Raw genomic sequence first — 26,735 nt, 5'->3', positions numbered from 1 at the left:
GAGACAAGAACAATGATGTTGACCTTGAGATGTCCCCTTCTTTCATGTATATTTTCAGTGACAATAGATGGATAGTGTAAGTGTTGCCTACCTTATTGAGGGGGCAAATATAATATGACTTCTGTTTCTGTAAATTGATCCAGAGCAAAACTTTTCGTGCCCCTGTTATCTGCTTAGTTTCAGAGGTCACCATTTTCCACTGGACATTTAAAAACTTAATCCACTGTCTCAGCCATCTGTATCCCAAAAGGGTGGAACTTCCTACAGCTGATCTGTATGTGAGAGATCAGTAACAATGCGTATGTGAGAGTCTACTTAACTTTCAGAACTTGGATCATTAAATCTGAACTTTTTTTATACTTTAAAACTTTTGTGTAAAGTCTTATATGCTTGTGTAAAAACAGAATAAATGGAGTTGTGGTCAGACCGGCCTTTTCTATTGTAAGGCCATGTTGAACCACGTTGTGATAGGGAGCTCCAGAGAGCAGGAAGGCAGGTGTCAGTGGTGTGATCAGCATACTATGGGAACAATCAAAAGGGACTTCAGTCATTTCAACCTATCACCCTTTTCTGCTGGCCTAGATGCTCTCATCTCCCCCAAACAAGCACAGGGTTGAAGTTATCACCCTCCTGCAGAACAGCATGGACACTGAACCAGTTCGGTTCTGGGAAAGCTCAGCACCCAGGAAGCCATCCCCCAAATGGGATCAAAACTACAAATAAGTCCATTTAACCTGTGTAGTTTTACATTGGGAAAGTTCAGAAGGTTAGCCCCCTTAATGAAAGACAGAGATACAGAATAGTTGCCTCCCCCTCTAGGTAACAAGTATTTACACTGGGCTTGATAATAAACAAATGTTTTTGTTAAGTATTAAAAGTACAGTTTAAGTGGTTGCAAGTGGATACATATCAAAGTATATTGCCAAATTAAAACAAGCAAAAACCACTTATCTAATTCTAATCCACTAAGAAACTTGTTACATGAAAATTCTTACTCTTTCCAGCTGTTTTGTATTTCTGGTGATGAAACAGCTGAAGTTTTTTTTTTTTCAACTCTAACTTGGGTCTACAGAACAAAAAGCAGTCAAGTAGCACTTTAAAGACTAGCAAAATAGTTTATTAGGTGAGCTTTCATGGGACAGACCCACTTCTTCAGACCAGAGCAGACTCAATATTTAAGGCACAGAGAACCAAAAACAGTAAGCAAGGAGGACAAATCAGAAAAAGATAATCAAGGTGAGCAAATCAGAGAGTGGAGGGGGGTGGGGGGGAATGTCAAGAATTGGGTCTACAGGTTCTTCAAAGTTTTGTATCCTTTTCGGGTGTGCCAGGTAGTGTCAAAGGCCAATTGTACACAAAGGCTGTTTTCTTAGTAGACTCCCCCTCCCCTTGTGCAGGAAGCATTTGTTTTGCACCTCCTACCCCATGGAAAAATACCAGGTTCCAAATGAAGTCCACTACCATTTGGGCTTACAGGATAAACAAGACTATTCATGGGTTGTTGATTTGATCACTGACTCTTGTGTCTGGGACACATTTAGAACTATAAATAGATCCGCGCTTCATATTTCTAACTTCATCTACAAGAATGATACATACATAAAAATAGGATTCAGCGGATTGTGACATTAAAATTAATAGGTTTCAGGGTTTTTGTCCTAAAGCATCTTTGAGTGAATATGCATAGGTAGCCAATTCTCATAAGATGGTAGCGTCAGACATATAACTGAAATGGATTCATTCAGACAGATGACACTGTATTTGCACTTCTAAAATTTGGTTCTTGCAAAATTATGTTGTTAGAGGTATGCAATTTAAGCAGAATATAGCCTGTTTTTACATTAAACTTTAAATCTTGTGAAACATTTGACACTGTCGTCATCCTGACTTAAACTTGTAGAGGTCCTCTTTGTTGTGTAACTACTAATTTGATCAAGTGATAATGTGTGAATCAAAATACTACATAGACTTATTGGTCTTTTCATATCAAATGCAAGTTGCATGCTTGCTAGGTGTGAATGTGTAAAAGTGGTGAAACAAAACATTTGATTACTTGATATAGCTGTACATCGGAGGAGACGTTCTTGTTTCTACATACATTTTTGGAGGATTTTGATTTAAAGTAATAGAATGATCACTTTTTAAATCAACTCTCCCAATTAACTTAAATTAGAAGTGATATATCAAAATTGTAATGGTCCTGTTGGGTTCTAAAATCTGTGTAGTCTGATCTCCTGGACATTGTAGATCCTGAAACCTTATCTACTTACACCTCTAATAGAGGGGTTGGCAATAATTTTTGATGGGTGTTTTCTCAGCACACTCACACTGGGAGGGAATGACCTGGAAGATGTGGAGCGCTTCACCTACCTTGGTAGTACAATGGGCAGAGACAGAAGAACAGATAAGGATATCAGTGCCAAGATAGGGAAGGTGGGCAAGGGTCCCACTTCTCTTTGGAGGGGATGTGGGGTCTGTGATGGAAGTTGAGTGCAGAAGGGAGCTCGGGGTAAGGGACTGGGGTGAAGAAGAGGGTATGGTGGTGTCTGAGAGGGAGTTTGTTGAAGGGGGTTGTCACCTGGGAGAGGGTATTGGGTGCAGGAGAGGCTTGTGTCCTGGGGGACGGATGTAGGAGCAGGTGTAAGGCCTAGGGGGAGGGGGTGGGCTGTCAGAGGGAGGGGGAGGCACTTACCGAAGCAGCTCCTGGCCAGCAGCAGTCTGAGGTGGGCTTCTATGCCTGCCAGCATCCCCAGGCCACCTAGCCGCCTGTGCTGTGGGTGAGGCTTCACGACTGCCACAACTACCCAGCAAAATCGCTCCACTCCTATTGGCTGGTTTCCTCCTACTCCCACCAGCAGATTCTCTTAGCTCACATTGGCCAATATGTGACCAATAGGAGCTAAGAAATTTTGCTCTGGGTGGGGCCACTGCCCAAAGAGATCTTAGGTCTTCTCTTCTCCTACCCAGTCATGGGCCAGATTAAAAGGCTTGGGGGGCTAGATCTGGCCCACATGTGCTCTCATATAATCTATACCTCTGGCTGAATTACTGAAGTCCTGAAATCTTGGCTTAAAGACTTTCTTACAAAGAATCCAACATTTACTCTAGTTCAAACCAGCAAGTGACCTATGCCATATGCTGTAGTGAGAGACTCCACCAGGGTCTTTGCCAGTTTGACACATTGGGGTGGAGTGGGGGAATTCCTTCCCATCCTCAGATGTGGTGATCTGGTAACTCTCAACATGTGGCCATGGTCCACCAGCTGCACACCAGGGAAAGAATTCTCTGTAGTTAAAGTTCAGAGAATTTCCCAACTAGTATTCCATCTCTAGCCATTGGAGATACTTGCTATTAGCAGTTATGGATGGGCCATATGCCATTGTAAGCAATTGCATCATACCATCCCTTCCTTAAAGGTAACAAGCTCAGTTTTGTAACTAATTAGGATTTTTACCTTCACAGTTCCTCTTGAGGGTTGTTTTTAAAAACTTCACTTTGCTGTTGGTTAGAAATGTTCATCTAATTTCAAACTTAAACTTGCTTGGTTGGTTTATATTCACTTATTCTTGTGCCAGCTGGCCTTTAATTCCTCTTTCTCCTTGGTGTTTTCTCATGTATGTATAGGCATCAGTCATATCTGCCCCATAGTCTTGATTTGTTTAGGCTAAACAGACTTCTTGGGTCTCCTCCAGTCAGGTAGGTGATCGGTTCCTCTAACGTTTGCAGTCCTTCTTTGCACCTGTTTCAATTTGAATTAATCTTTTCTAAATATCAGAGCAAAATTTCACACATTATTCCAGATGAGTTCTTACCCCTGCCTCATATAGTGGTGGGTAAGATTCTTCTGTCTCTATTGTATAGTCTCTCTAATCAGGGTGAGCTAGAAATTTGTGAACACTTTTTTTCACAGTGACCATGAATAGGTGGAACTTGCTTTGTTCTTCAAGCTACAGTTTTGGTACTAATGAAACAGGAAAACCAATATACTACTCCACAAAGGAGAGGTTCTTGAGTTGTAAGGCCATCTGACAGTGTCATTGTTCACTTAGAGATTTTTTGCTGTGTCATAATCATTCACGTAGTTGTAATTTGAATAAATCTAAAATGATTGTAATGAGCAGACTAATGTGTATTGTGCCTTGTCGCCTACTGTATAGAATCTGAACCACTTAATTATGCATTGTAGCCCCAGTATTGCTGAGTAGATATCACCTCGCCAAAAAAACTAAGGACCTTTGCTTTTGAAGAGAGGATCTGATGTCTGTCGCCAATGTTAGTATCAAGATCTAAGTGTCCAGTATAATGACAACGCTGTGAAGTTCTTAAGTGGCCACAGAGTCAACATTCCATTAATAATAAATGTTGTTCTTTACAAGTTTATAAGGAACATACAATTCAAAGTACAAAGAAGTTGAAATTTTAGAATCCACTATTGAAGAAACTAGAAATAAATACTTGAATCTTAGAAGGCATCACAAACCATGAAATTGGGGTCGAATGTGCAAAAGCTCGTGAATATTAGAGCAACTGGGACATAAATATATAAATATTAGGTTAATGTATGATGAAACTTTGTAGTGTAACACAAGGGTGTGCAAAGTGGGGAACATGAAATTTTGTAAGGGGGTCTGCAGCACAATCAGCCCCTCACCCCCGGTGACCTTTGTGGCCTACACCGGCTCCCCTAGCCTCCTTGCCTCCCCGCCCTCTCCTATGGCCTCCCCTGCCACTGTTGCCAAGGGAGTGTGGTGATCAATGGGAATGGTGCCCCACCTGCTGCAGTGTCCATTAGGCGAATCATAAGGTGTTGAGGTGTCGCCATCAAGTGATGGGGACAGCCAGTGAGCTCCTGGGTTGGTACGGTGGCCATTCTGGTTCCCACAGTCAGCTGGCACCCGGGACCTCCCCCATCTCCTGAGAGGCCGTGCAGAGCGAGTGCTGCTGCCTCTGCATGGTGAAGGGGGTGGCATGGGATGGTGCCACTGCCACCCATCAACATGGTGCAGCCCGAGGTCACCATCTCCCCACTCTGCAGCGGCACCAATTTCCACAGACAGAGCAGCAAAGGCAACAACTACAAGGCAGAGGTGGTGATGCAGGTGTGTCCCTGGAGTCCCCCATGTGCCTCTCCCCTGGGACACCTCTTCAGTCCCCCGCATGTCTTCCTGGGTCTTTTCCCTAAGCATCCGTCTCCTTGGGGCATTGCCCCGCATCCTCTCCCATGGTCCACCCTCAGGTTGGGGGGGCCCTGCTAATTGCAGGGATGAAAAGTGGGTCCGACATAAAGATGCTAACCCCTGCTGTAACGTATTAAACTTGGCAATCCACATAAAACCTAGATAGTGCTGTTGGTTGAATTAAGGAGTAGTACAAGGCTAACTCAAATAAGAGTTACAAATCAAATAGCCCACTTAATTTTATATGGATTGCAAACAAATAATGTTGTTGGAAGGAATGCTAGCCAATGGTCTGTTAATTTACAGTGTTGCTTTTATGTGATCTAAAGTGTCAGTAAGCGCTGATGAAATGGTTGTGCGTTTCAAGAGGGTGAATGGCCACTTGTAGGTATAAGGTGTTGCTGACACAAGAAACGGGATGCAAGGGGAAGATTCTTTTGTCAACCAACCAAACATGACAAATGACAAAGGTGAAAAGCTACCTAGAAGATCCAACGAACAAAACTTTAGTCAGCCAAGTTTTACAAAACTTATGGTAGCAAACATTCAAAAGTGGGTGTTGGGGGGATTGGGTGGGATCCAAACCCGATTTCCCTACTTATACAAAACATTTCAGCCTTAGCTTCTTAGTCAGGACAATTACTGCTGTCCTTCAAGAGATTTTTGAAAATGCCTATGTGATTTATGAGTCTAAATCTTATTGGGCTTAGGGGCATTTGAAAACTTAATGCAAAGAACAATTGGAGAGATGAAAAAAGGCACTGCAGGGTAGACTTATGACAAATAAGTTGAGCACATAAACACCCGATCGTTAACACTGTTTTTCTGGTAAGAGCTGTAATAAAATTAAGGGAGGTGATAAACCATAAATTAGCTACAAAAAGGTAAATGATAAAATTTCAGGTACTTAATCTCCCCTAAAGATAGACTATTTAGGATTTAAATAGTAAATTTTGGGAAAAGAGCAATCTTTTTGAGGACATGTTAAAAAAAAAGTTTTGATAGAAACATGATGGATGAGGTCGATTTAATTATCAGTGCAATAGACTACAGCAAAGTGTCATTTTAAAACAATCCTCACAGGAAGATGCCTAAGAACACATAAAAGGATCCCATAAAACATTTTAAAATTAATGGTAGCAATGGAAAATGAAAGGCAAAAGTTACTGCGTGGGTGAAGTTAAAAAGGGGGCATGAAGTGGACATAGAACTAATCTGACCTTGGCAATAAGAATCCAAATAGAAAATTAAGGACTCGTAGCTTGATTCTGTTTTACAAATATTACAAGGTAGTGGACACCATTTGTGATCCCCATAGGATGATGGTATAAATTTGAGTGAAAGTTGGTGGGAAGAATAGAGTGTGATACTAGGAATGGAGGAGAAATTGATGTTTGTGGAAAAAATCTCTGTCAAAGATTATAGAGAGATCCTGGCTTCTGTCGAAGAGTAATGAAAAGTTTGTGTGAACGAGAGCACTAGCCGAAGCAAGACTTTATCCAGTGACCACGGCTCCAAAAATAATAAATCTCTAGTACAGCTGTTAACACATCTGTTTATTGAAGATACAGAACTATTATAGGTGGTGTTGGTAATTGCGGGTAGGTAAGCTTGTCCAATACTTTTAGTTATAAGTCCCAGTTTTCAGTTGATTATAACTTTTGCTGAACTGTTTGAGCTGAAACTTTTCAGTTGGTTACCTGTCTTTAGCTAAGCCTTTCCAACAAAGTTCAGCCTAACTAATTCAGCAACTTTGAAGAGCGAAGCTTGGAAAAAATATATTTTGCCCTTGTTAAAAATGTTTAGCCGTTTTCACTGAAGTTTTGAGTGCTTTTATGGTCTGGAACAAGGAGTTGAAATTTGCTAGCTCAGCTTTGTGTCAGGACTATGCCTTTGGCTGTCCCTATGAAAGTTCACCCAAATGAGTTTATAGTCCTCTGAAGACTTGAAGACTATCACTACTGATTGCATACTGTATTTACTATGTATTTTCCACAGGATTCCTGCTTCCATCAATGGTGCAGCAGGGACAGTGCTCTGGAAGTAGATCAGGGTTGTGTAAAGATGGAAGCGTCTGCAAAGCTTCTTCATTTTGTTGCATGTGATCGTGTAGCCAGAGACTGTCATTGCTCAGAGAAGAGGGTCGAATTCTGGCATTTCCTCACTTTTGAATCCTAGACTTTGTAACCTTTGTGGCTTTATAATATGTACAAAATAATTTACCATACAACAACCCCAAAACTGGTGCTATCATGCAAAGAGAGAACAAACTTTTACATCTGTGTGTATGCAAATAATCAGTACTGAGTAGGTGAATGAGAATAAAAGCAAGTGTCACTGTTTATTTTAACTTTTTTTAATTAGTGTTGTTCCATTATATAATGCCTTTTATCAGAGACATTTAAACTTTTTTTCATGAATTTGTGAAGTAAGTTTCCACTTTTGCAGGATAAATGTTAATCTTCATTTTGCAATTGTGGAAGCTGAGACACAGAGGTTAAATGATGGGATACCAAAGGAAGCCTGTGGCTTTTTTAAAAAAAAAAAAAAAAGCAGCAACCGAGGGCCTCTGGTTCTAATTGCTTCAGCATCCTTTCTTTTAAATAAGCTTGTGAGGTGACCAGGGAAATTTCATGAATGAGAAGCTGTCTTAAAAACAAGAAAAAAAAAAAGTCTGTTTAGTAATAAGGTGCAGACAGTTGCCCTGTAGGTGTGTTCTTTAATGGCTTATTTTCTTGAAATAAGACCTGTTTGTTTTAAAACAGTGGAAATCTAATGATGGTTGTAGTAGCACACATGTCCCTAAGACATGCCTCAACTTCTAACAGGAATTACTTTAGTGTGTAATATACTGCTATCTTTATGGAAAGAGATGAGGACTGTTTAAGCAAATTTAGAGCTGGGGAAGGTATGAGGCTCTTAGCTTCCGAATTCAAGTCCAGCCCCAATTTTAGATCTTGCTTTGGCTCTACCAACAGTGTTAGAGGGGGGAAAAATGGAGAGAATAATACATTAGTATCACAGAAAAGAGACATTTCAGCTAGGACTGAAATTCCTGTAAATTACAGTATTGTGGCCAGTGTAGTGACAGCCATTTTTGTCTCAGGATATTAGAGAGAGAGCTCACAAGCTTGTCTTTTACCAATAGAAGTTTGTTCAATAAAGCTAACTTGCCCCCCACCCTTGCCTGTGTAGTATTGTGGACTATCATGAAATTTCTTCAACCTCCTTGAGACATATGTGAGCCCTTGTTAGCCTAGCTGTTAATAGATGTGCAGGAAGAACATTTTAAGCAAGTTAGTTAACATATGAAGCAGATATAGCTGCTTAGCTGTAGAGACTGATTAGTTCGAGAAACATTGGCATTATCAGACATGTTGTTTTGCCAAATGGGCATTTTTTTCAACTGAGGGTAATATTTCCAAAACTACTTTAATCTTGTTTCCTTGGAATCAGAAAATTTTACTGCTGATGGCTATAACCACAGGAAAAGACAGGTAAATCATGACAATTGTCCATTTTTACAAAAATATGGTGAAGGTAGCTTTGTGTTTAATCAGAGCATGCAGCAAACTCTGAGTAAAAATGTGAACTTAAGTTTATCACTTGGCTAGAAAATTTGCTTCAGGATGAAACTTGGCTTGTGTTTGTTAATTTGGGCAAAACTAAGTGGATACTTTAAAGAAAAAATTAAAGGGCCGACTCCTGCTTCCATTTAAATCAGTGCCAAAACTCCCATTGATTTCAATGGGAGCAGGATTTTTACCATAAAACCTTAGTTTGAGTTAGTGAACATAATTTCTTTTAAACCAAGGTCATTGTCCTGTGTCTTTGGATTGCCACTCAAGACACAGTTTTTCTAGAGTGCTTAGAAATTGTTTGAGATGCTCCTTGTTCCCTAATTGTTAAATGTCTTTTATCTTTACTAGTTCTGCTCTGTTGGGTCAGAGGATTTTCTGTTGGCAGTAAAGTGAAAGCATTGTTAGATCTGGTATGTCATTGTAAATCCTGTGTCTTTTGACCTTTGTTCAAATTTTGAAATAGCAGTTGACTCTAGCTAAGCAGAATACTACATCTCATACACAGAGAATTTCTCTACTACAAAGTATCGGAGAGGTAGCCATGTTACTCTGTATCTGCAAAAAAACAGGAAGTCCTGTGGCACCAGGTGTTTTTACCAAGGAGGGAAGGATTGTGATCCCTATTTTACAGGTGGGGAAACTGAGGTACAGGGCAGTAAAATGACTTGCTCAGAGTAATGTAGCAAGCCAGTGGCTTAGTAAAACGGAGGTCAATTGGATCCCAGTCTACTGCTTTTTCTACCAGGCTGCCATAATGGAACTATGGGAGCATTATTCTGAATTGGGTTATTTAGCTTGGGGCTCTTATGTGATTTCACAGTCACACATCAGCTGTCAAGTTGCACAGTTGGGATCTCCTCACCAATAAATAAATGCATGTTTTAAGAGAATTCTTATGTTTACTCTAATAAGCTTGGTTGATTAGATTTTAAACTGGTCTTGAAGTCAGGATTGTCTTGGTAAGGAAGATAATGTTTATAGCTCTGGTGGACTTCTACCTACTGCTTTCTTCACACTTATCTATTAAACACTCCATGCTTTTGGAACTTCAGAAATGAGAAAAGTAATTGAGTGGAACATCCGTTCTTTAGTGATGGTCCAGTTGACTATCAGAAGTGATACTGCCAGATCACTTTTCTTCATTTATATTGGGAGAAGAGAAGAAATAACTTAGTTCATTTCTGATATTTAAAGCATCACTCTGTAGTGGCATTCCTTTTTATTTGCTTTGTGGGGTTCATTTAAATTTGTTGATCAGAATGTTTATAAATTAAAAAATGCAAGTCAATAAATATGAATATTAAATAGTGTCTGAATTGCTCTAATTTAAAAATAATACTTTAAGGAAAAAATAGTTGTCATTCTACTTTAGATGTGACGGCACCAGTAATGTTACAGAGAAGAGCTTGCTGGCCAAGTAAAAGCCAATGTCAGCTTTGGGAGATGGAATGCCTGAAAAGAGATGCACATGCTATTTAAATTGACCCAGGCTTGATGTTTTGTGACACCAAGCTAAATTTAACTGCTTCAAACAACTGTCTTGTCAGACTAGTCCGACATGCATTCTGAATTTCAGTGCTAGGGATTTTTGCCTTTAGAACATGGAATGTTAACACTGAAAATAGCCTCAGGCAGATCCAGCTTTTGTTTATATCACTCAGTACTTCCTGTACATAAGTATAAAAATTGTACTAAATGTTGCTCTTCTAATTCCTTTTTGAAGTTTGAAACAGAAACTTCTTCACCAACTTTGCAAATTTCACAAGGTGATCAATGATATCTAAGTGTAGTTTCACCTAAAAGCAGTTGATTTATAGATAAATGACAAACTGGAATAGTGTTCAAAGGACACGCAGTTTGAAACAATGGTAAATTTTTCAGAGCTGACTTGAGCGTAACTCCCAGTGAATTAGGGGGCTTAGGAGCCTTGACATTGACTTGGGGTTCTATGTTGTTTAAGTCCTTTTAAGAATTTTACATCTAGTCTATTTAAAATAATGAAAAGTAGCTGTAATCTAATTTACTTACCCTTTTTAAAAAATGCCTATTAGTAGTGCAAACCTTTTTTTCCTGTTAGTCTTCTTCAGCATAGTTCAGTGCTCTAACCCTGGGTTGCAGTTGCTTTCCATATTGTGTTTGAAAGTTGCCACACCCTTCAAAAGAGCAAAGCCTGATAATTCTAGCCACATCTATGTGGGCAGCTTCTGCTGAGAAAACTCACTGAGCATGTACGCAGAACGCTGTCCATAGTTTGTTGACAAAACACAGCTGTTCAGTCAGCAGCATTATCCCTGTTCCTAATCGGGAACAGCATGTCTGTGGACATTGTTTTGTCGACAGAGTGGCGGAGTAGACAGTTTTGTCGGCAGGGAGGGCTTCCGGGTACCCGGGCAGCTCTGTTTGCTGAGCTTCCGATCAGCTGTTCTGCCGAGAGAGGGCAAGGCAGTGTGGCTGCTTTCTGTCAACAGAGCAGATTGTTCTTTCGATCCTCTTTTATGCATAGATGCCATCTGTCGACGGAGGTACTGTTGAGTTTTCTCGGTTGACAGAGGCTGCCCTTGTGTTTTGTTTGGATTTGTGTTTCTAAGATTGCTTCATTGAAAGCTTACTTTCCTGTTGCATTGCTTTAGTGAGTTTAAAGACTGTTTTGCTAGACCTAGAATTTCCTGGCGAATCTAATACCACAGTCAGTGTATTTGCTATTTGTATAGTAGTATTTGCTCCCACAGCGTAACCTTATGTAAGGCAGTCTAACGCTGGCTAGCCTGCTGTGTTTTGAAGCTGTTGTTTGATCTCACAATATGATAGCCTTGGTAAAATAAACAATTGACTTCTAAAGCTACCTGTAAGAATCATTACTGTATGGACTATAAAGCTAGCTGTGAGTATTATTACACAAAAAAGACTAAATGTATGCTATTTTGATTTGGAGGACATAAAAATATGTAAAAGGAAAGAAGGGAAACATTCGCATTTCCAAATGATCTGAGGAACCCTTTTGCTTTAGCTGTATTGCATTTTTTTCAAGATGAGTAATGTTGCCATAGTAGCTACAAAGGCTAATGGCCAAATTCTAATCTGCTTATCCCTGAGCAAACCCATGGAGCTCAAAAGGGTAGAATTAGGCCTTAAGTATTTTATGATTTTCTTTTTGACCATTATGTAAAGGGCTTAAAACATTTTATCCCACTTTCACTCCTACATGAAGTGAAACATATTTTATTAGCCTTGCTAAAAACGTTGATTACATCCCATCATTCTTTTCAAGAAAAAATGAATAGTAGTTCCATTTCCACTTTCTAATTTCATGTTTTGTAACCATGAGCCTTAAAATAATGCTTGAAATGTCGTGAAACTCCTAACAGATATGGAGATATATATATTAAATTACAGGTTGACATTTTTAAAATTTTTCCTGCTGCAAACTACATGAGGTAGTTTTCTTGGAGGTAAATCAGTTGTTTTAGGCCATGGACTTGCATGCCAGCAATACAAAGAGCTGTGTGACTTTTTTTTTTTGTGTTTAAAAAAAAATTACAAAAAACTTTTCTAAATCTCTTCTTTCTGTAGTGAATTAAAGGTTTGTTAACTTAATTCCTGTCTCTCAAAGGAGCATTAATAAAAGATAAAATAATGAAGTCTGACCAAGTTACACAGCTATGCCATTCCCGCACCTCCACAGTGCAAATCAAGTTCCCTTCTTTCTGTTTCATTTAATTTATTGTGCCTACATTAGGTGATAAAACAAGGACATTGCACGGTGGTTTGTATAGTTTCTCTTAATGCTTTAGTATGCTGCTACATGATTCTCTCAGTAGGGTGAGGTGCATCTTTAGATAGGCCGGGGGTATGCAACCTGCAGCTCCAGAGCTGCGTACAGTCCTTTCAGGATTTCTTTTTGGCTCCCAATATGGTAACTGCAAAGTTTTTTTTTATTAAAAAAAACTCTCCTTCTGATTATTTGATAAACAGTGAATGTCTGAAAGCCCAACAATGAAAAAATTATATCTAAATAGCAAATGATATGGGATCTCGAACTGTTGGATAACTCCCCCTTTAATATGTGCAGGGCATTGTGGGATATGATACTGTGTCTGTGTTTTGACCGTGCAGCTAATAGTCTTGATTTTGAAAAAGAAAAGGAAGTCTGGCATTCCTGCTGTAAAGGCCAACACACGCTTTAAGAAAGAAAAGAGATTAAACATGAAGTAAAACTGGCATAGTTTAAAATAGTTTCAGGAGTGCGGGTCAGGATGATACTGGTACAAACACACACACGTGAAGTGTGAGGAAATAGAATATGTAAACTTTCTGATCATCATGCAGTAGAAATTACACAAGTGTGTGCTGTTCTTAAAATAGATATTACAGAAAGTATGGTTTGACCTTATTTATTAAGAACCCTCTCTTATTAATGTGCGTTGTGGCTCTTGTACTATTTTTTTTTTTTTCCACTGAATTTGAAAAAAAAACGTCACTTGCTGTTCTGGTTGCCGACCCCCTGCCATAGGCTACATCTAGACCGCAGGCTTCTGTGGGGAGACTGTAGGGGTCTTCACAGATATCTGCCACATCCAGACAGTGCTTCCGCTTTCCCAAGAGTGGTGTCGGAAAAGCAGAAGCCTTCTGCTGGGACATCCCTGTATCCCTTGTGCTGCAAGGCATAAGGGGTGTCTCCACAGAGGGGCTTTTCCCATCATTTGGCCACATGTGGCCAGGCCAAATGTCAGGAAAGCCTCTCTCTCCCAACAGAAGTTTTGCCGTTAGTACCCCACAGTTTAGGCACAGCCATAACAGTATTGAATTAATTTTATGATTGCATGAAGTACAAATCTAGGCCAACTCCAGATTTCTGTTTGCAAGATGATGTCAGCAAAGTTTAATTAGAATGGAAAATTAGTTTTATTCTATGCTACTATTAGTCGGGATTTTGGGTAACTTTCATATGTGAAACACTGGGTGTGTCTACGTTAGGAATTAACTTTGAAGTTAGGCACTTCTTCGAAGTAGCCAGCAGAGAGTCTACACAGTTTTCCTTACTTTGCAGTTAACTTCGAAGTAAGGAGCCCAACTTCGTAGTCCTTACTCCATTCCTAGGAATGAAGTAGTGTCTTACTTTTGAAGGAGGGTGTGCGTGGACGCTAAACTTTGAAGATTTTTGTAGTGTAGACACAGCCACTATGTTGTGGGAGGGTCTAACCAGTATAGTACAATACTACTTCTTGCCTATAGTGGAAGGGGGATGGGTGAACCATATGTCTATTTTTAATTAATTGGACTTGAGCCAAAGATTTTTGTCCCAAGTGGCTCAAGCCATGGTGTGTTGTTTTTCGTACTCGCCTCCTAACCCAAGGTATACTTGTTTTGTTACTACTTCTGCTTCTTTCAAAGTGTGTTAGATTTGGACTGGTCTGTGCATTTCATAATTTTTATTTCATGCTTAAATTCAGTCCTTTGAATAGTGAGTTCTAAAATGTCTAACCTGTCATGGCTGGAGTAATTATCCCTAGAGTAATTTAAAAAAATAATATCTAGGATTTTGCTTTCTACTAGTGGTGCCATCTTCTCAGTTCCTCAGTAACAATATACATAACAAAATTAGAGGAACCATTGTCCTGCGCCACTCCCAAAAATGGCCAGCCAGTCCAGCAATGGCTTGTAGAGACAGGAGTGGAGTCAGGTGGCTTTACGTGCTGCCCCTCATCTGCATGCACCACCCCTGCAGCTTCCACTGGGCACTCAGTCTGGGAAAAGGAAATCATGGCCAATCTCCCAGTGTGGCTGCAGAAACCTCCAGGAAATTGAGCCTGATTCGAAGAGACTCCCTGTCAGTGTTTCATCTGTTTTTTTTCTGTGTGTTTGGATTTTTTCCATCCAGGTGCAGAATAAATTGATTCACACCGAGGCATGTGCAAATATGCACCACCAGTAGAAATACAACCTAGCTGTGGGAGCTCTGCTAATCAGCTGGCGGCTTTTTGACTTTCCTCCTGAGCAACCACACAAGCCATTGAGTTGACAGGGAATACTGGGCCAGGGCAGCGGTGAGCTTCATTACTGCCTGGAAGCCATCTGAGGTGTCTGGTCAGAGCCTGCATCCTGAACCTTTACTCCAATCCTGAGCTTCCTCCTGTACCTTAATGCTCTGCCACAGCCCATAGTTCCCCTTGCATACAAACTATTGCCCAGAGCCTCCACTCTGAACCTAATCCTGCACCTGAACTAGGGAGACCATGTCTCCCTGTCCCACTTACTGGACAGGGAGATTTTGAGGGGGCAGGGGCACCTCCGCCCACCTCTATCGAGTCACGGGGAATCATGAAGTGGGTCGCAGCTGCTAGTACTTCCCTGAGCCTTGGGGAGCTGGGAGGAAGGCAGCAGCCGCAGGTGCTCCCTGGCTTCCAATCCACCTTATCTTTGGAGGGCCCCCTGCTGGCTCCCTCTTCCTGTGACCTGAGAACTAGAGAAGTAGCCAGAAGTCACCTACTACAGGATAGACCCAACACCCTTCCCCCTCCCCCCAAAAAAATAAAATAAAACCACACACAGGCAGAACAGCTCCCAGCTAAAATCCCTCCAAACCGTCATTAACAATTTACAGCCTCTCTTGGAAAACAATCCCTCACTCTCACAGACCTTGGGAGACAAGCCAGTCCTCTGCTGTGGGCAGCCCCCAAGCCTGAAGTAAATATTCTCCAGTAGACACTCTACCACACCACAGAAACAGTAACCCAGGAACCTATCCTTGCAACAACCCCTCATATCTATACAAGCAACACCATTACAGAACCTCAGCACATAAGCAACAACATCTGTGGCTCATATGCTTGGACGTCTGCTAATGTGATATATATATATACCATTATGTTTCAGCAGCGCCCCTCTGCGTTGTACATGTGTCAGACCGGACAGCTGCTACGCCAATCAGGCATTGCAAAAGGTAGCATACATAAACCAGTAGGAGAGCACTTTAACATTGCTGGACACTCAGTAATGGATTTAGAAGTAGGAATCCTTCTACAAAAAAACCCCTCAAAACCATACTGCAAAGAGAAACAGCAGAGCTGCAATTGATTTGCGCATTTGAGAAAATCAAAGACTGAAAAAGGTGGTTATCTCACTACATAGGTAATTTTCCATCTCTTGGTATTCACACCTCCCCTTCGGCTCTGGGGGTGACAATATGCGTGGGGATTTGAATTGGCTTTAACACTGGTCCTACACTTGATAAGCAACTCCCTATATATAGATAAAAATACATCCTTGCCTCTGTAATTTCCACACCAGTGCGTCCATCTCATGAAGTGGGAAACCATTTCTGAAGGAATCTGCCCCATGAAAGCTCATCACCTAATAAATTATCTTGTTAGTCTTTAAAGTGCTACAGGACTGCTTTTTTGTTTTGTTTCCTGCAGGTGATCAGACTGTTTGCTGGATTGCCTCTGGAAGATTATTGCATATCTGCATCCCATTGACTAAGAATGTTTTGTTTCCCCACTTACATGCTTTATCCTGAGCTTTTCAATCTGCTTTGTCTTGGAAGTGCAGTTGCAAAAATGGAATAGAGTATGAGCAAAGGGCAGAATACAAATAAATTCAAAGCCAGATTTTTATGCTATGTAATATATGAATGTTTATTTGAATTTACATTGTGTATGTCGAGATATTGCCAAAGCTCCTCTGCCAGGGAAGCTTATTCCTGGTTTGTCAATTTACTTCTGAAAATTAAACTGTTTGCCTTTTGAGATGAACGTATACCAAATAACAGATATTCTGACAAGTTTTGTCAGAGGACGCTACTTCCAACATGTCTGCCAAGGTTACCTACTTCTCTCCCTCTGCAAACAGCTCACTTTGAACCCAGCTGGGTGAGGGAGGTAGGAATGTATGGGAGGGGGGCCTTAGTGACATCATCCACAAATGCCAGCAACCATTAATACAGCCTTTGGTGGTGGCTTGACACTGGAATTTGGCCTCTGGTCAAAAGCTAGTGAATGTCACTAATGTGCTCTGAGGAGATAAACTAGTTCCTGTTTATCTGATAGTGCCAAGTCTGCTTGTTTTTTATCATGCTGGTGTGCAGGTAATGACTAATTTTGTAAATTACATGAGCTCTTAAAAGAGAGAAACAAGCCAAAGGCTCCTCTTTTCGGAGTGCCTTCGCATCCAGTGTTGGTATGTAGGCTACCAATGTGTCTTCAATGGCTTTTATCCAAACCAAAACCAAAACCCAAACCTTTTGTCTATAAGACACTGAAACAGATTTTTCCAAGTCAACTCTGGGTGCCTAGGGTGCACATTGGTAAACAGTGTGGGCCGAGAGAGAGATAGGAGGCTTCTTGGAGTTCATCGTTTGCCCAGTGCACAAAGAATCGACCAGAGGTGGAAACCAGAGGAGAAGTGGCAGCACCAGTAGTCATGCTTCAGAGAGAAGCATTTTCAGAACCTCTGGACCATGAACAGTGGGTGAAGCTCCTGCTTAGGGAGGCAAGCTCCCAGGCTGTGGTCCCACTCATACTCCACCCCTGCTCCAACCAGAGCTATCCCCACTCAGCCTGGACCCCTCTCTTTCCAACTTGTTCCTTCTTCCCTTCTCCTCCCTGCTCATCACTTCTAGCCAAATCCCTGAACCTGAGTGCAGCAAATGACATTTGGAAAAAACGCTACTCTTCTACAATATCTTCCTAAAGAAAATGGAACATGTTTTCTACTATATGCCAGATTGTGAAGATTGGACCTGAAGGTAGCTAATGTATAAAATTTGAGGAGAAAAATGTCGCATGTTTTTTCATATACCTTGAAGCTTGTCAGAAATTTACTTGCAAAAACTTTGAAAGAAGGGCAAATCAGCTGTTTTGCTGAATACAACATGAAATATTGTGGTGTATTATTCCATAATAATATGGGTGATAACAGTTCTGTTTTAAATTTTCTTAGTCAGTATTTCTAAGCTGATTTTCTATTTTAAATGTACTCTTAAGCCTCCCTAAATAATCATTCCCAATTACTACATATTTAATGCGAAGAAACATTATTTTAAATTAATCAGAGTAGTTTAAAGTGTTCCTAATGAAGTTCATTACTTTTAGAAGCTAACATTAGCTTTTTGTGATCTCTGTAACAGTTGACCTGCTTATGAAATTTCATCATACGTTTATGTTAAAATGTTTCCAAAGATTTTAGGTAAAAGAGAGGATTTTATATCTTACTAAGATACTGATATTGGTGGAGAATTTTCATAAAACTAGTTCAGTAAATATTCAGAAGAGAGCTGTACAAATTTATTTTCCTAGCTGAAGGAAATGGGATGCTGTCCCTTTAAAGGCCCTCTTCAGCAGGAAGGCTGAAGGGAGAAGTTACAGCAGGCTTAGACAGAGAGGACAGGAAGACTTTGGAAACAAATTTTTGTACTATGGTAATTAAAATTAAAATGTGTATTTTAGTTAGGGATGCTCTTTTGAAGAAGTTGTTTAAAAAAACTATTTCTGAAGGCCATTTAAGGCTGTTGCTGAATACTGGCATTGTGTCTCAAAAAATCTATGCAATGATTTTTCGATATGCTTTTATAATTTTCAGACACAAACTAATGAAATATTTAAAGCAAATTTTAAACTATGGCCCTGTAGACATGTTACTCTAATGCTGGAATACACGAGTGGTTTGTTTTTTGTCATTAACTTTAGAAACTGTCGGTCTGTCTGTCTGGGTTGGCACATGCCTGTTAATGGCTTCATCACCTCTTAATGGTTCTTTCATAGGTTCAATGTTATGGGATACACGGAATGTTTGGCTGAGGTCATATTAGTTCTGATTTATGTACATGATCAGGCAGTCGTTACTGTGATCACTTGGTCTTCCCCTCAGTCTTTATGTTGTCTATTTAGATCATAAGATCTTTGTATCAGGGGCTGTGTTAGTTTTGTACAGCACCCAACACAGTTCTGTCTGTAGTCTTTTGAATGCTTTCATAATATAAAGAACAAAAGATGTCATGTTTAGGCCTGCCCTGTTGTTACTAGGAGATGAAATAAAATTAAGAAAATTACAGGAATAATATTTTAATAGAGATTGTTCTCCAGTGTGGTAAGATGTTGTATACAGTGCAAATATTATGCAATTTTATTTCATCTATGGTCTTATTGGTCGAATACAGGACAAATACAGTCCTGTAATAAGTTTGATAAAGGAAGTAATGTGTGGGGTAAAAAGAAGTTAATTCTTCTAAATTGGTGTCTAGTGTTATCCTAGTTAACTCTATTGCAAAATACAGGAAAAAAATATCTAAATCTCTTTAGAAGGGGTGTGCTGCTTTTTTTTGTTTGTTTTTGTTTTTTAAAGTTAGCATGTTTTTGGCAGCTGAAAATTCCTGGAGCGTATTGGAGGCTTGTTAAAGACTGTCAAAAATTTTGTTTCAAATGGATATGTAACTAATGGAAAAGATCTCAGCTTGTTTGGGAATTTCTGATGACAGTCTCCTGGTTTTGGGCTAATATCAATTTTCCACATCAAAGCTTTTTCTAAATAGTATTGTAATTATTTTTTTTGTAGACAATACCATCTGTTGTACAACTATGTTTACCAATGAGCTCCAAAACAAGTTTCCCTAATCTGTTCCTCTCACTTTACAGAAAGACCCAGATTATTTACAACTCTGGCTGGACAGTTTTGTTTCGAGCTATGAACAATTTCTAGATGTGGATTTTGAGAAGCTTCCAACTAGGTAAGTAGAAATACAGATCTTGTGTTTGATATCCAGTGAGAACCTGGCTGGGCTGCAAGTCCTGTTCAAAATATATTTAATAAGTGTTAGTTCCACACAGTGTTTCATGACTGACACTCCTAGTCCTATTCTTTAAAGGTCAAATTCAGTTTGCTAATGTTGATGCTAGGTAAACAGTGGTATTTGCATTAGACCAGGAAATGGTATCAACATCAAGTTGTTAGGAGAAATTTACTTATTGCTATTCTTTGTATGCTGCTGAAAGAGGTATTTTTTAGTAAACCTGGTGTGTGAAATAGCATTTTGGTGGTTTAAAGGAATTTATGAGAGAGAGAGCTGGGTAAAATACAGTTTTCCAGTTTAATCTCTAGGATTATTTTAATATTAATTATGAGCTCATGGGAATAAGGAGATTTTGATGTTGGTGGGGTCCTTTCGAAAAGGACCCCGGTGTAGACAAGCCGCACAGGAGTGAATCGTGGCACTTTTGAAGTTTTGTGGCCAGTGGCATGTTAATGAGGCACTGAATAAGCATTTCAGTGCCTCAGTAGTAGTCTTCGATTTGGCCATTAGCAAGTCCATTCTGAAGTTTTTTAGTAAGTGTAGACATGGTCACAGTTTAATATTATAAATGTTAACAGTAAAATAACTGGCCTAAATTAGAAGGGTACATAGTTGTTTTTTTCTCCAAATAGCAATATTCCCAAAGATTAGTAGACAAAAAAACAAGCCTAAAGCTAAATGGCACAAAAATGATAGTCTTCAGTGTGCAGAATTAGAGTTTCATAAGCTCAATACAAAATCCAGTGTTTTGCTGAGATTAATAACAGGATTAGTGTGACCTAAAAGAGTAGGATTGTGTGGAATTGGACTCCTTTGGTAACAGATGTAGAGAGAAAATATCTAAGCAACCTAAGGTTTAGGCAGGAGACTGTTTTAATGGCTGGAAATAAACTGCCTCATAGCTGGATATTTGTTTTAACAACAGATCACTATTTCTGTCCCTGATTGTGCTTAGATATAATCACACAAGGGACATCCTTCTGGATTTATTTTGTTGTATATTACAAAATTTCAAACAGGGAAAAAATGCAAAGAATCAGAAACAATTAAAAATATATCTGAAGATACCACTTAATTTGTATCAAACTACTATTTAACCCTTGTACTCTGAGTGGAGCATCGGTCATCTACAAGTTTTATACAGTTCACGCTGTCTTAGGACAAATTTCTTGCTGGTTTCAGGAGTACCCCAGTTGTTGTCCTGTCTCAGTAGATCTTCTCCATCTTGTCCGAGGTCTTCCTCTTTGCATTTTCCTTGCAGGTTCCATGTGAGAGCTTGACGGACTATGCTGGATGATGGTTTTCTGAGAGTGTGGTTTAGCCATCCCCACTTTTTTCTCTTGATTTCAATGTCAAGTGGTCCTTGTCCTGCTCTGTTCCAAACCTCCTCATTTGTGACAGTCTTCCCGTTTGATGTGAAGGGCGTATGTCAGACATCTGTTTATGAATGTCTGTAGCTTGTGATATGAAGACTTTTTAGTACGCCAGGTCTAGCATCCATATAGGAGTGTGCTCTTCACATTTGAGTTGAAGATCTGCAGTTTTGTCTTCGCAGATATTATTTGTGAACTCCATGTGGGACGAAGAGTCTTGAATGCAGCTGTTGCTTTTCCTATCCTGGCACAGATATCCTGTATGTTCCCCCATCTCTGCCCATAATACTCCTCAAGTAGGTGAAGTGCTCCACGTCTTCCAGGTCATCCCCTCCCAGTGCGATGGTGGTGGTGAGGGACAGGTTGATCCTCATTATCATGGTCTTTCCCTTGTTAATGCTCAGTCCGGTCATTGCAGCAGTTTTTTCTAGTGCTGTGACTTCTTCTGTCCATGCTTTCATGTTGGTGTGAAGAGGGGGAATGACATTGTCAACACTGTGTGGCATCCCATCCAAAATTATTAACTTAATTCATTCAGAGTATGAACCCTTGACATGCCAAGTTTTTCCACAATACTGTTTTGACAGAATCATTCAGCATACTCTCAGGAGTGTGACAAGGGTATCTTTGTCACCTTTCCTGTTCTTGATTACAATGGACTGGGTTATGTGCAGGACAACAGATGTCTGTCAACAAAGCATTCAATGCACACATTTCAGACAGTTTCAACATGATAGGGAACAGTTTAAAAAAAAAAAAGGTGCTGGTTTGTAAATTCACTCAGGATCACAGGAGTCAATGTTTACATTTGCAGCAGTTCCATTGCTGATGAGAGCAATACCCAGAGTCACTGTCAGCTGGCGAGATAAATGAACACTTGCCAATAATACAGGAAGGGGAGTTTCAGTGCTTCCAGGGTTTTCTGAGGGAGGGGTGGACATTGATTTACTTGGTCTCAGAGCAGCAGAGGTGCTGGCTCGAGTGGTCACCTACACACCGTAGCCTCTGCTGGATATCCCACAAGCTCTGTGTACAGCAAGTACATGTCTTCATTTGCACATCACCACAAAAGCATCAATGGGTAAAAACTGTAGGCCTCTCATAGGAGTGGTCATCTTCTTCGATGGAAAAAAAGGTCATTGAGTATAGATAGTCCCAGTTTTTGCACAAAAAAAGGACTTTTCCCACTTTAAGTGGCTGCATGCATACTATAATTCTGAGATGATATAAAATGAAAGGACATAATGGCCATAGGTGGGTTAAACTAAAGTTGTGTCTTGGCTAATATCCTGTCTTCTAATAGTGGCCAATGCCAGGTGCCCCCTGGAGGGAATTAACAAAATGGGTGATCCATCTGTGGAAGCCATCTTGTATAGAAGCCATTTCACATCCCTTACTTCTGCACGCACACAGGAGCCTGTCCTTTCCTTGACCTGTTTGGGAGGAGTGGCTGGGAGGGTGAGCTCTATGGAATGCGTTAATGAACTGTTTGGAGTTGGGGATCCAGCTCTCTTGTACGTGTTTTTCCTTGCTGATAATGGTTTCTCTTTGGAAAGTAATTTACGATTCTCAAACTAATTGCCTCTGACACTGGGCTTGTTTGTGTAAGGGAATAAAATACTAGTGTTAGCTGCATCAAGCAGCCTTGCTGGACCTGGTTTTACTAGTATCCAGTTTGGCTCATCTGTTGCCTTATTGAATTCAGTAAAGCTGAATGTTAGCCACCTAAACTCAGAGAAGTCTTGTGCTCCAACACATCCCTTCGCCCATTGCTAGCTTCTGGCACATATAGAGGCGTCTAGTGTCTTTCACTCAACAATTCCACATTTCAGTTTACAAAACACAATCACTTCCAGGACTGAAATGATCATTATCTTTTAGTAAAACATACAAGGGGGAAGCAACTCCAGGACACAAATTAGAGATCAGCTTCACAGACTTCGAAAAAACCTTCAACAGCATTGACAGACACTTTGTAGAAACTGCTGCAACACCCTGACATCCAATCCAAAATTATTAACTTGATCCATTCAATGTACAAACCATCAACATGCCAGGTTGTTCACAATGGTGTCTTGATAGAATCCTTCAGCATACTCTCGGGAGTACGACATGGGTGCCTATTGTCACCTTTCCTGTTCCTGATCACAATGTATTGGATTATGAACAGGACAACAGATGGCCTTTGAGGAATTCAGTGGACACTTTTCAAACAGCTAGAGGACATTGATTTTGTTGTTGATGTTGCCCTCCTTTCACACCAACATGAAATCATGGCTAAAATGGCTGCAACACTAGACAAAACTGCCGCAATGACTGGACTGAGCATTAACAAGGGAAAGACCAAGATAATGAGGATCAACCAGTTGAACACCACCACTGTCACATTAGGAGGGAAAGACCTGAAGATGTGGAGCACTTGACCTACCTAGAGAGCATTAAGGGCAGAGATGGAGGAAAAGGTAAGGCTATCAATGCCAGGATAGGAAAAGCAACAGCTGCATTCAAGACTCTCCATCTCATATGGAGTTCACAGATAATATCTGTGAAACTGTGGATCTTCAACACAAATGTGAAGAGCCTACTCTTGTATGGATGCTAGACCTGGCATACTAAAAAAATCTTCAAATCACAAGCTACAGGCATTCATGAACAGATGTCTGACATGCGCCCTTCACGTCAAATGGGAAGACTTTGTCACAGATGAGGAGGTTTGGAACAGAGCAGGACAAGAACCACTTGACATTGAAATCAAGAGAAGTGGGGATGGCTAAACCACACACTCAGAAAACCATCATCCAGCATAGTCCGTCAAGCTCTCACATGGCACCTGCAAGGAAAAGGCAAAGAGGAAGACCTTGGATAACATGGAGAAGATCTACTGAGACTGAAGGACAGCAGCTGGGGTACTCCTGAAGCCAGCTAGAAGTCTTGTTCGAAGACAGAGTGAAGTGGATGAGACTTGTAGATGACCTCTGCACCACTCGGAATATAAGGGTTAAATAGTAGTGGTATCATGGTGAAACTGACAGTGCAAAGCTCTGCAGATGTAGACATAGCCTTAAGTGTGTCAAGAAGTGGGGCTTGTACCACTTCCATTGGGAAAGTGAGTGCTTCATAGTATAATAGATGCTTTGAGAAATGCAAAAAAGTGGAGTGACTCATGTTCAAAGTGCACAGATGCCAACTGATCTATCACATTTACTATATTTAACATTGAAAAGTGTGAAGCTCTACCAGTTGTTTAGAGATTTGCCTTGTTGAATGGGGAAGAAATTTTCACTGTTAACTGCAGTAACTGAAAAGGCACCCTGAGTATATCACTTTTCCTTTTGTTTTTTACTTACATGCTGTTAAATTTACGGCCAGGAAGCTTAAAGGAGGCTATTGCAAAATAATTCAAACCATATATTTTATCTACTTGGGTGGTAGGGTTCAAATCCACATAAAAATGATTTAGGACACATGAAAGCTGCAAATGTTACACAGTTATCAGGAATTCATCACAAAAAAAAGAGTTGCCTGCTTATCAGTAGCTTTTCTGTTTCAAGTGTGTGCTTTCTTTTCTGGAAACTCCATCTGTGTGTTTAAACTGTAGCAGAGTGAACAAAATTTGGGGATTGGTTGGACGTCCATTCACACAATTAGGGTATATCTACACTAATGTGTTTTGTTGACAAAAATTATGTCGAAACCTAAAAGTTGACACCACAGATATCACCTCAGGATGTTCAGACTTGCTCCCTCTGACAGATCATGTACCCCTGGGGGGAACCATGATCCACAGTATGAGTAATGCACTTCGGGTATATACCTCACAGTGCAGTATTGTGGGAAGGCAAAGTTGATCCCTGTGCATCTTGGGGTTCCCTGCGTTCTCCCACAGCAGCTGAGGATGCTGTGAGTGTCCTCATGAGTAATAGCTCTGTGAGCTCCCTGTGCTTAGGACCATCAAAGCAGGACAGCAGCCTGCTCCTTCTCCCTGTGGTAGCAGTCTGCCTGCTCTGCAGGGCATTCCAGTGATTTGTTCTTTGGGGAGACAAAAACAGCTGCTCATTCAGCTGTCATATACGTCCTGGAGATTTGAAAGGGGAGGGGCGCATGCCTGCATGGCAGCAGAGATCAAAACGCTGAGCAGCGCCATTGTGGGATACTGGTGGAGACCAGTTCTATCAACAGAACAAACAGCAACGTGTACACTGGCTCTTTGTTGTTAATAAAGGGAGGGCAAAAGAAAAGTCTGTAAGGATGGACGTTTTTGTTGCCAAAAATGGGTGTTTTCCCTGACAAAAATCACGCTGAAGTGTGAATGCCCTCACTACTTTGTTGCCAAAAAGCAGCTTTTGGTGCCAAAACTTGGTAGCATAGACATACCTGTAGTGTAGGAGATTAAGGCTTTTCACCATATTAATGCACAATTGAAAGAATTACCCTAGGCTGATGACCCATCAGATTTTTTTTCACTTCCGGGTTTGGGTGACTTGCTGATAGCCACTACTTTAATGTCAGACTATGTCTACATTGCCAAGTTTTTCTGAAGAAACCAGTGTTGATGCACACAAGCTACAATATCAAAGTTGCCAGTGCATGTTCACACTTGCCCCCTCTAGCTGACTGAGTTCGCATTGGGAGCTCCTTGGTTGACCATGGAAGCAATGCACAGCGGGTATGTATCCCACAGTGCCTGACAACTCCATCTGCTGCTAGACGTGATGTGACAATGGAATGGAGCATGGGGCATCTTAGGACAGTGCAAAAGTTTGTTCAGGGATTTCTGTCTTTGTAGATATGGAATTTTTTCCAACTGCAAGGGGAGGGGAGCAGAAGATGGTGCATATGTTTCAATTTCAGTGCCAGTCCACTTGACCATAGCGACAGGAAGTGGTACTTTAGGATGCAGCTGCAGGCACTTTGGACAGGGTGGATTGATTTAAATTGGGGCGATATAAATTACCAAGAAAAAAATAATTGATTTAAATCAAGTTTTCCACTGGTACTACATCACATTTCTTCAAGAAATGGTACAAATCTGGTTACTAAAACATATTAATTTGCAACTCAGTACAGCATTTTACAACATTCAAGAGGGTCTCCTTTGTGTAATTTTTTTTTAGGTAACTTGATTTTTATTCATTTAGAAAATATTATGTGATAGCCGTTACCTGTGCCAACGTGCAGATGCAGCAGCAGTACATTAGGGGTGGTAAGAACTAAATCACACACAAACACAATAGCACTTATGTTTTATCAAACTAAATCTTAATTTTTTTTTTAATTTTCAAATTTTATTAACTCTTAAACAAATCCTCAGAACACTAAATGTATGACGTTCAGAAAATGTCTACAGCTCTTTTTCTGCACTCCCATTGTCATTTTGATTCACAGACTGAAACAGAAATACAAGTTTTCCTGCTTTTTCAACTCCCAGTCAATTTCTTAGATTTGTGTGAATACAGTACAGGCTTGGTTATCCAGCATGCACAGGGAATGGGGGATGCCAGTTAATCAAAGGTGCTGGTTAGTTGAGTTTTTTTCACTGGAAGCAAACATTTTTAATAAATGAAATAACCTTACTTAATACTCCAGCTTTTAACACTTATTATATACAGTACTGTAATTTATTGCTCCTCTACTGCGTCAGGGTCATCAATATCAGCATCGTCTGCTGTTACAAGCTGCAGAAGCTTTCTGAAGCATCTTTCAGATGCCTGGGTGCCTGCAAGTCAGTTCCCTTTTTTTGAGGAAATTGTTGAGGGTAATGTGCAGCTGTATGACTTCCTGAACGGAATAAGGTGATTGCTGCCCTTCTAACTTCGCCGAA

General features: G+C 40.4%; 1 protein-coding gene across 6 annotated transcripts in view; it reads left to right on the top strand.

Annotated features, from left to right (window-relative positions):
- Positions 1–26,735, top strand: part of NBEAL1 (neurobeachin like 1) — a 132,841-nt gene that overhangs the window by 3,559 nt on the left and 102,547 nt on the right. For all 6 annotated transcript variants that reach the window (XR_012646386.1, XM_075001046.1, XM_075001048.1 and 3 more), the window contains one exon: positions 19,387–19,478. Coding sequence is in view for 5 of the 6 variants with exons in the window: in XM_075001046.1 (XP_074857147.1) it covers positions 19,387–19,478 (92 nt within the window). In the remaining variant the exon portion in view is untranslated. The remainder of the gene's footprint in view (positions 1–19,386; positions 19,479–26,735) is intronic.

Source organism: Carettochelys insculpta, chromosome 8 (assembly GCF_033958435.1).
Source record: "Carettochelys insculpta isolate YL-2023 chromosome 8, ASM3395843v1, whole genome shotgun sequence".
NCBI classification, from domain to species: Eukaryota; Metazoa; Chordata; order Testudines; family Carettochelyidae; genus Carettochelys; species Carettochelys insculpta.
Note: the sequence above shows the minus strand (reverse complement) of the source record. Positions and strands in the feature narration are given on the sequence as shown.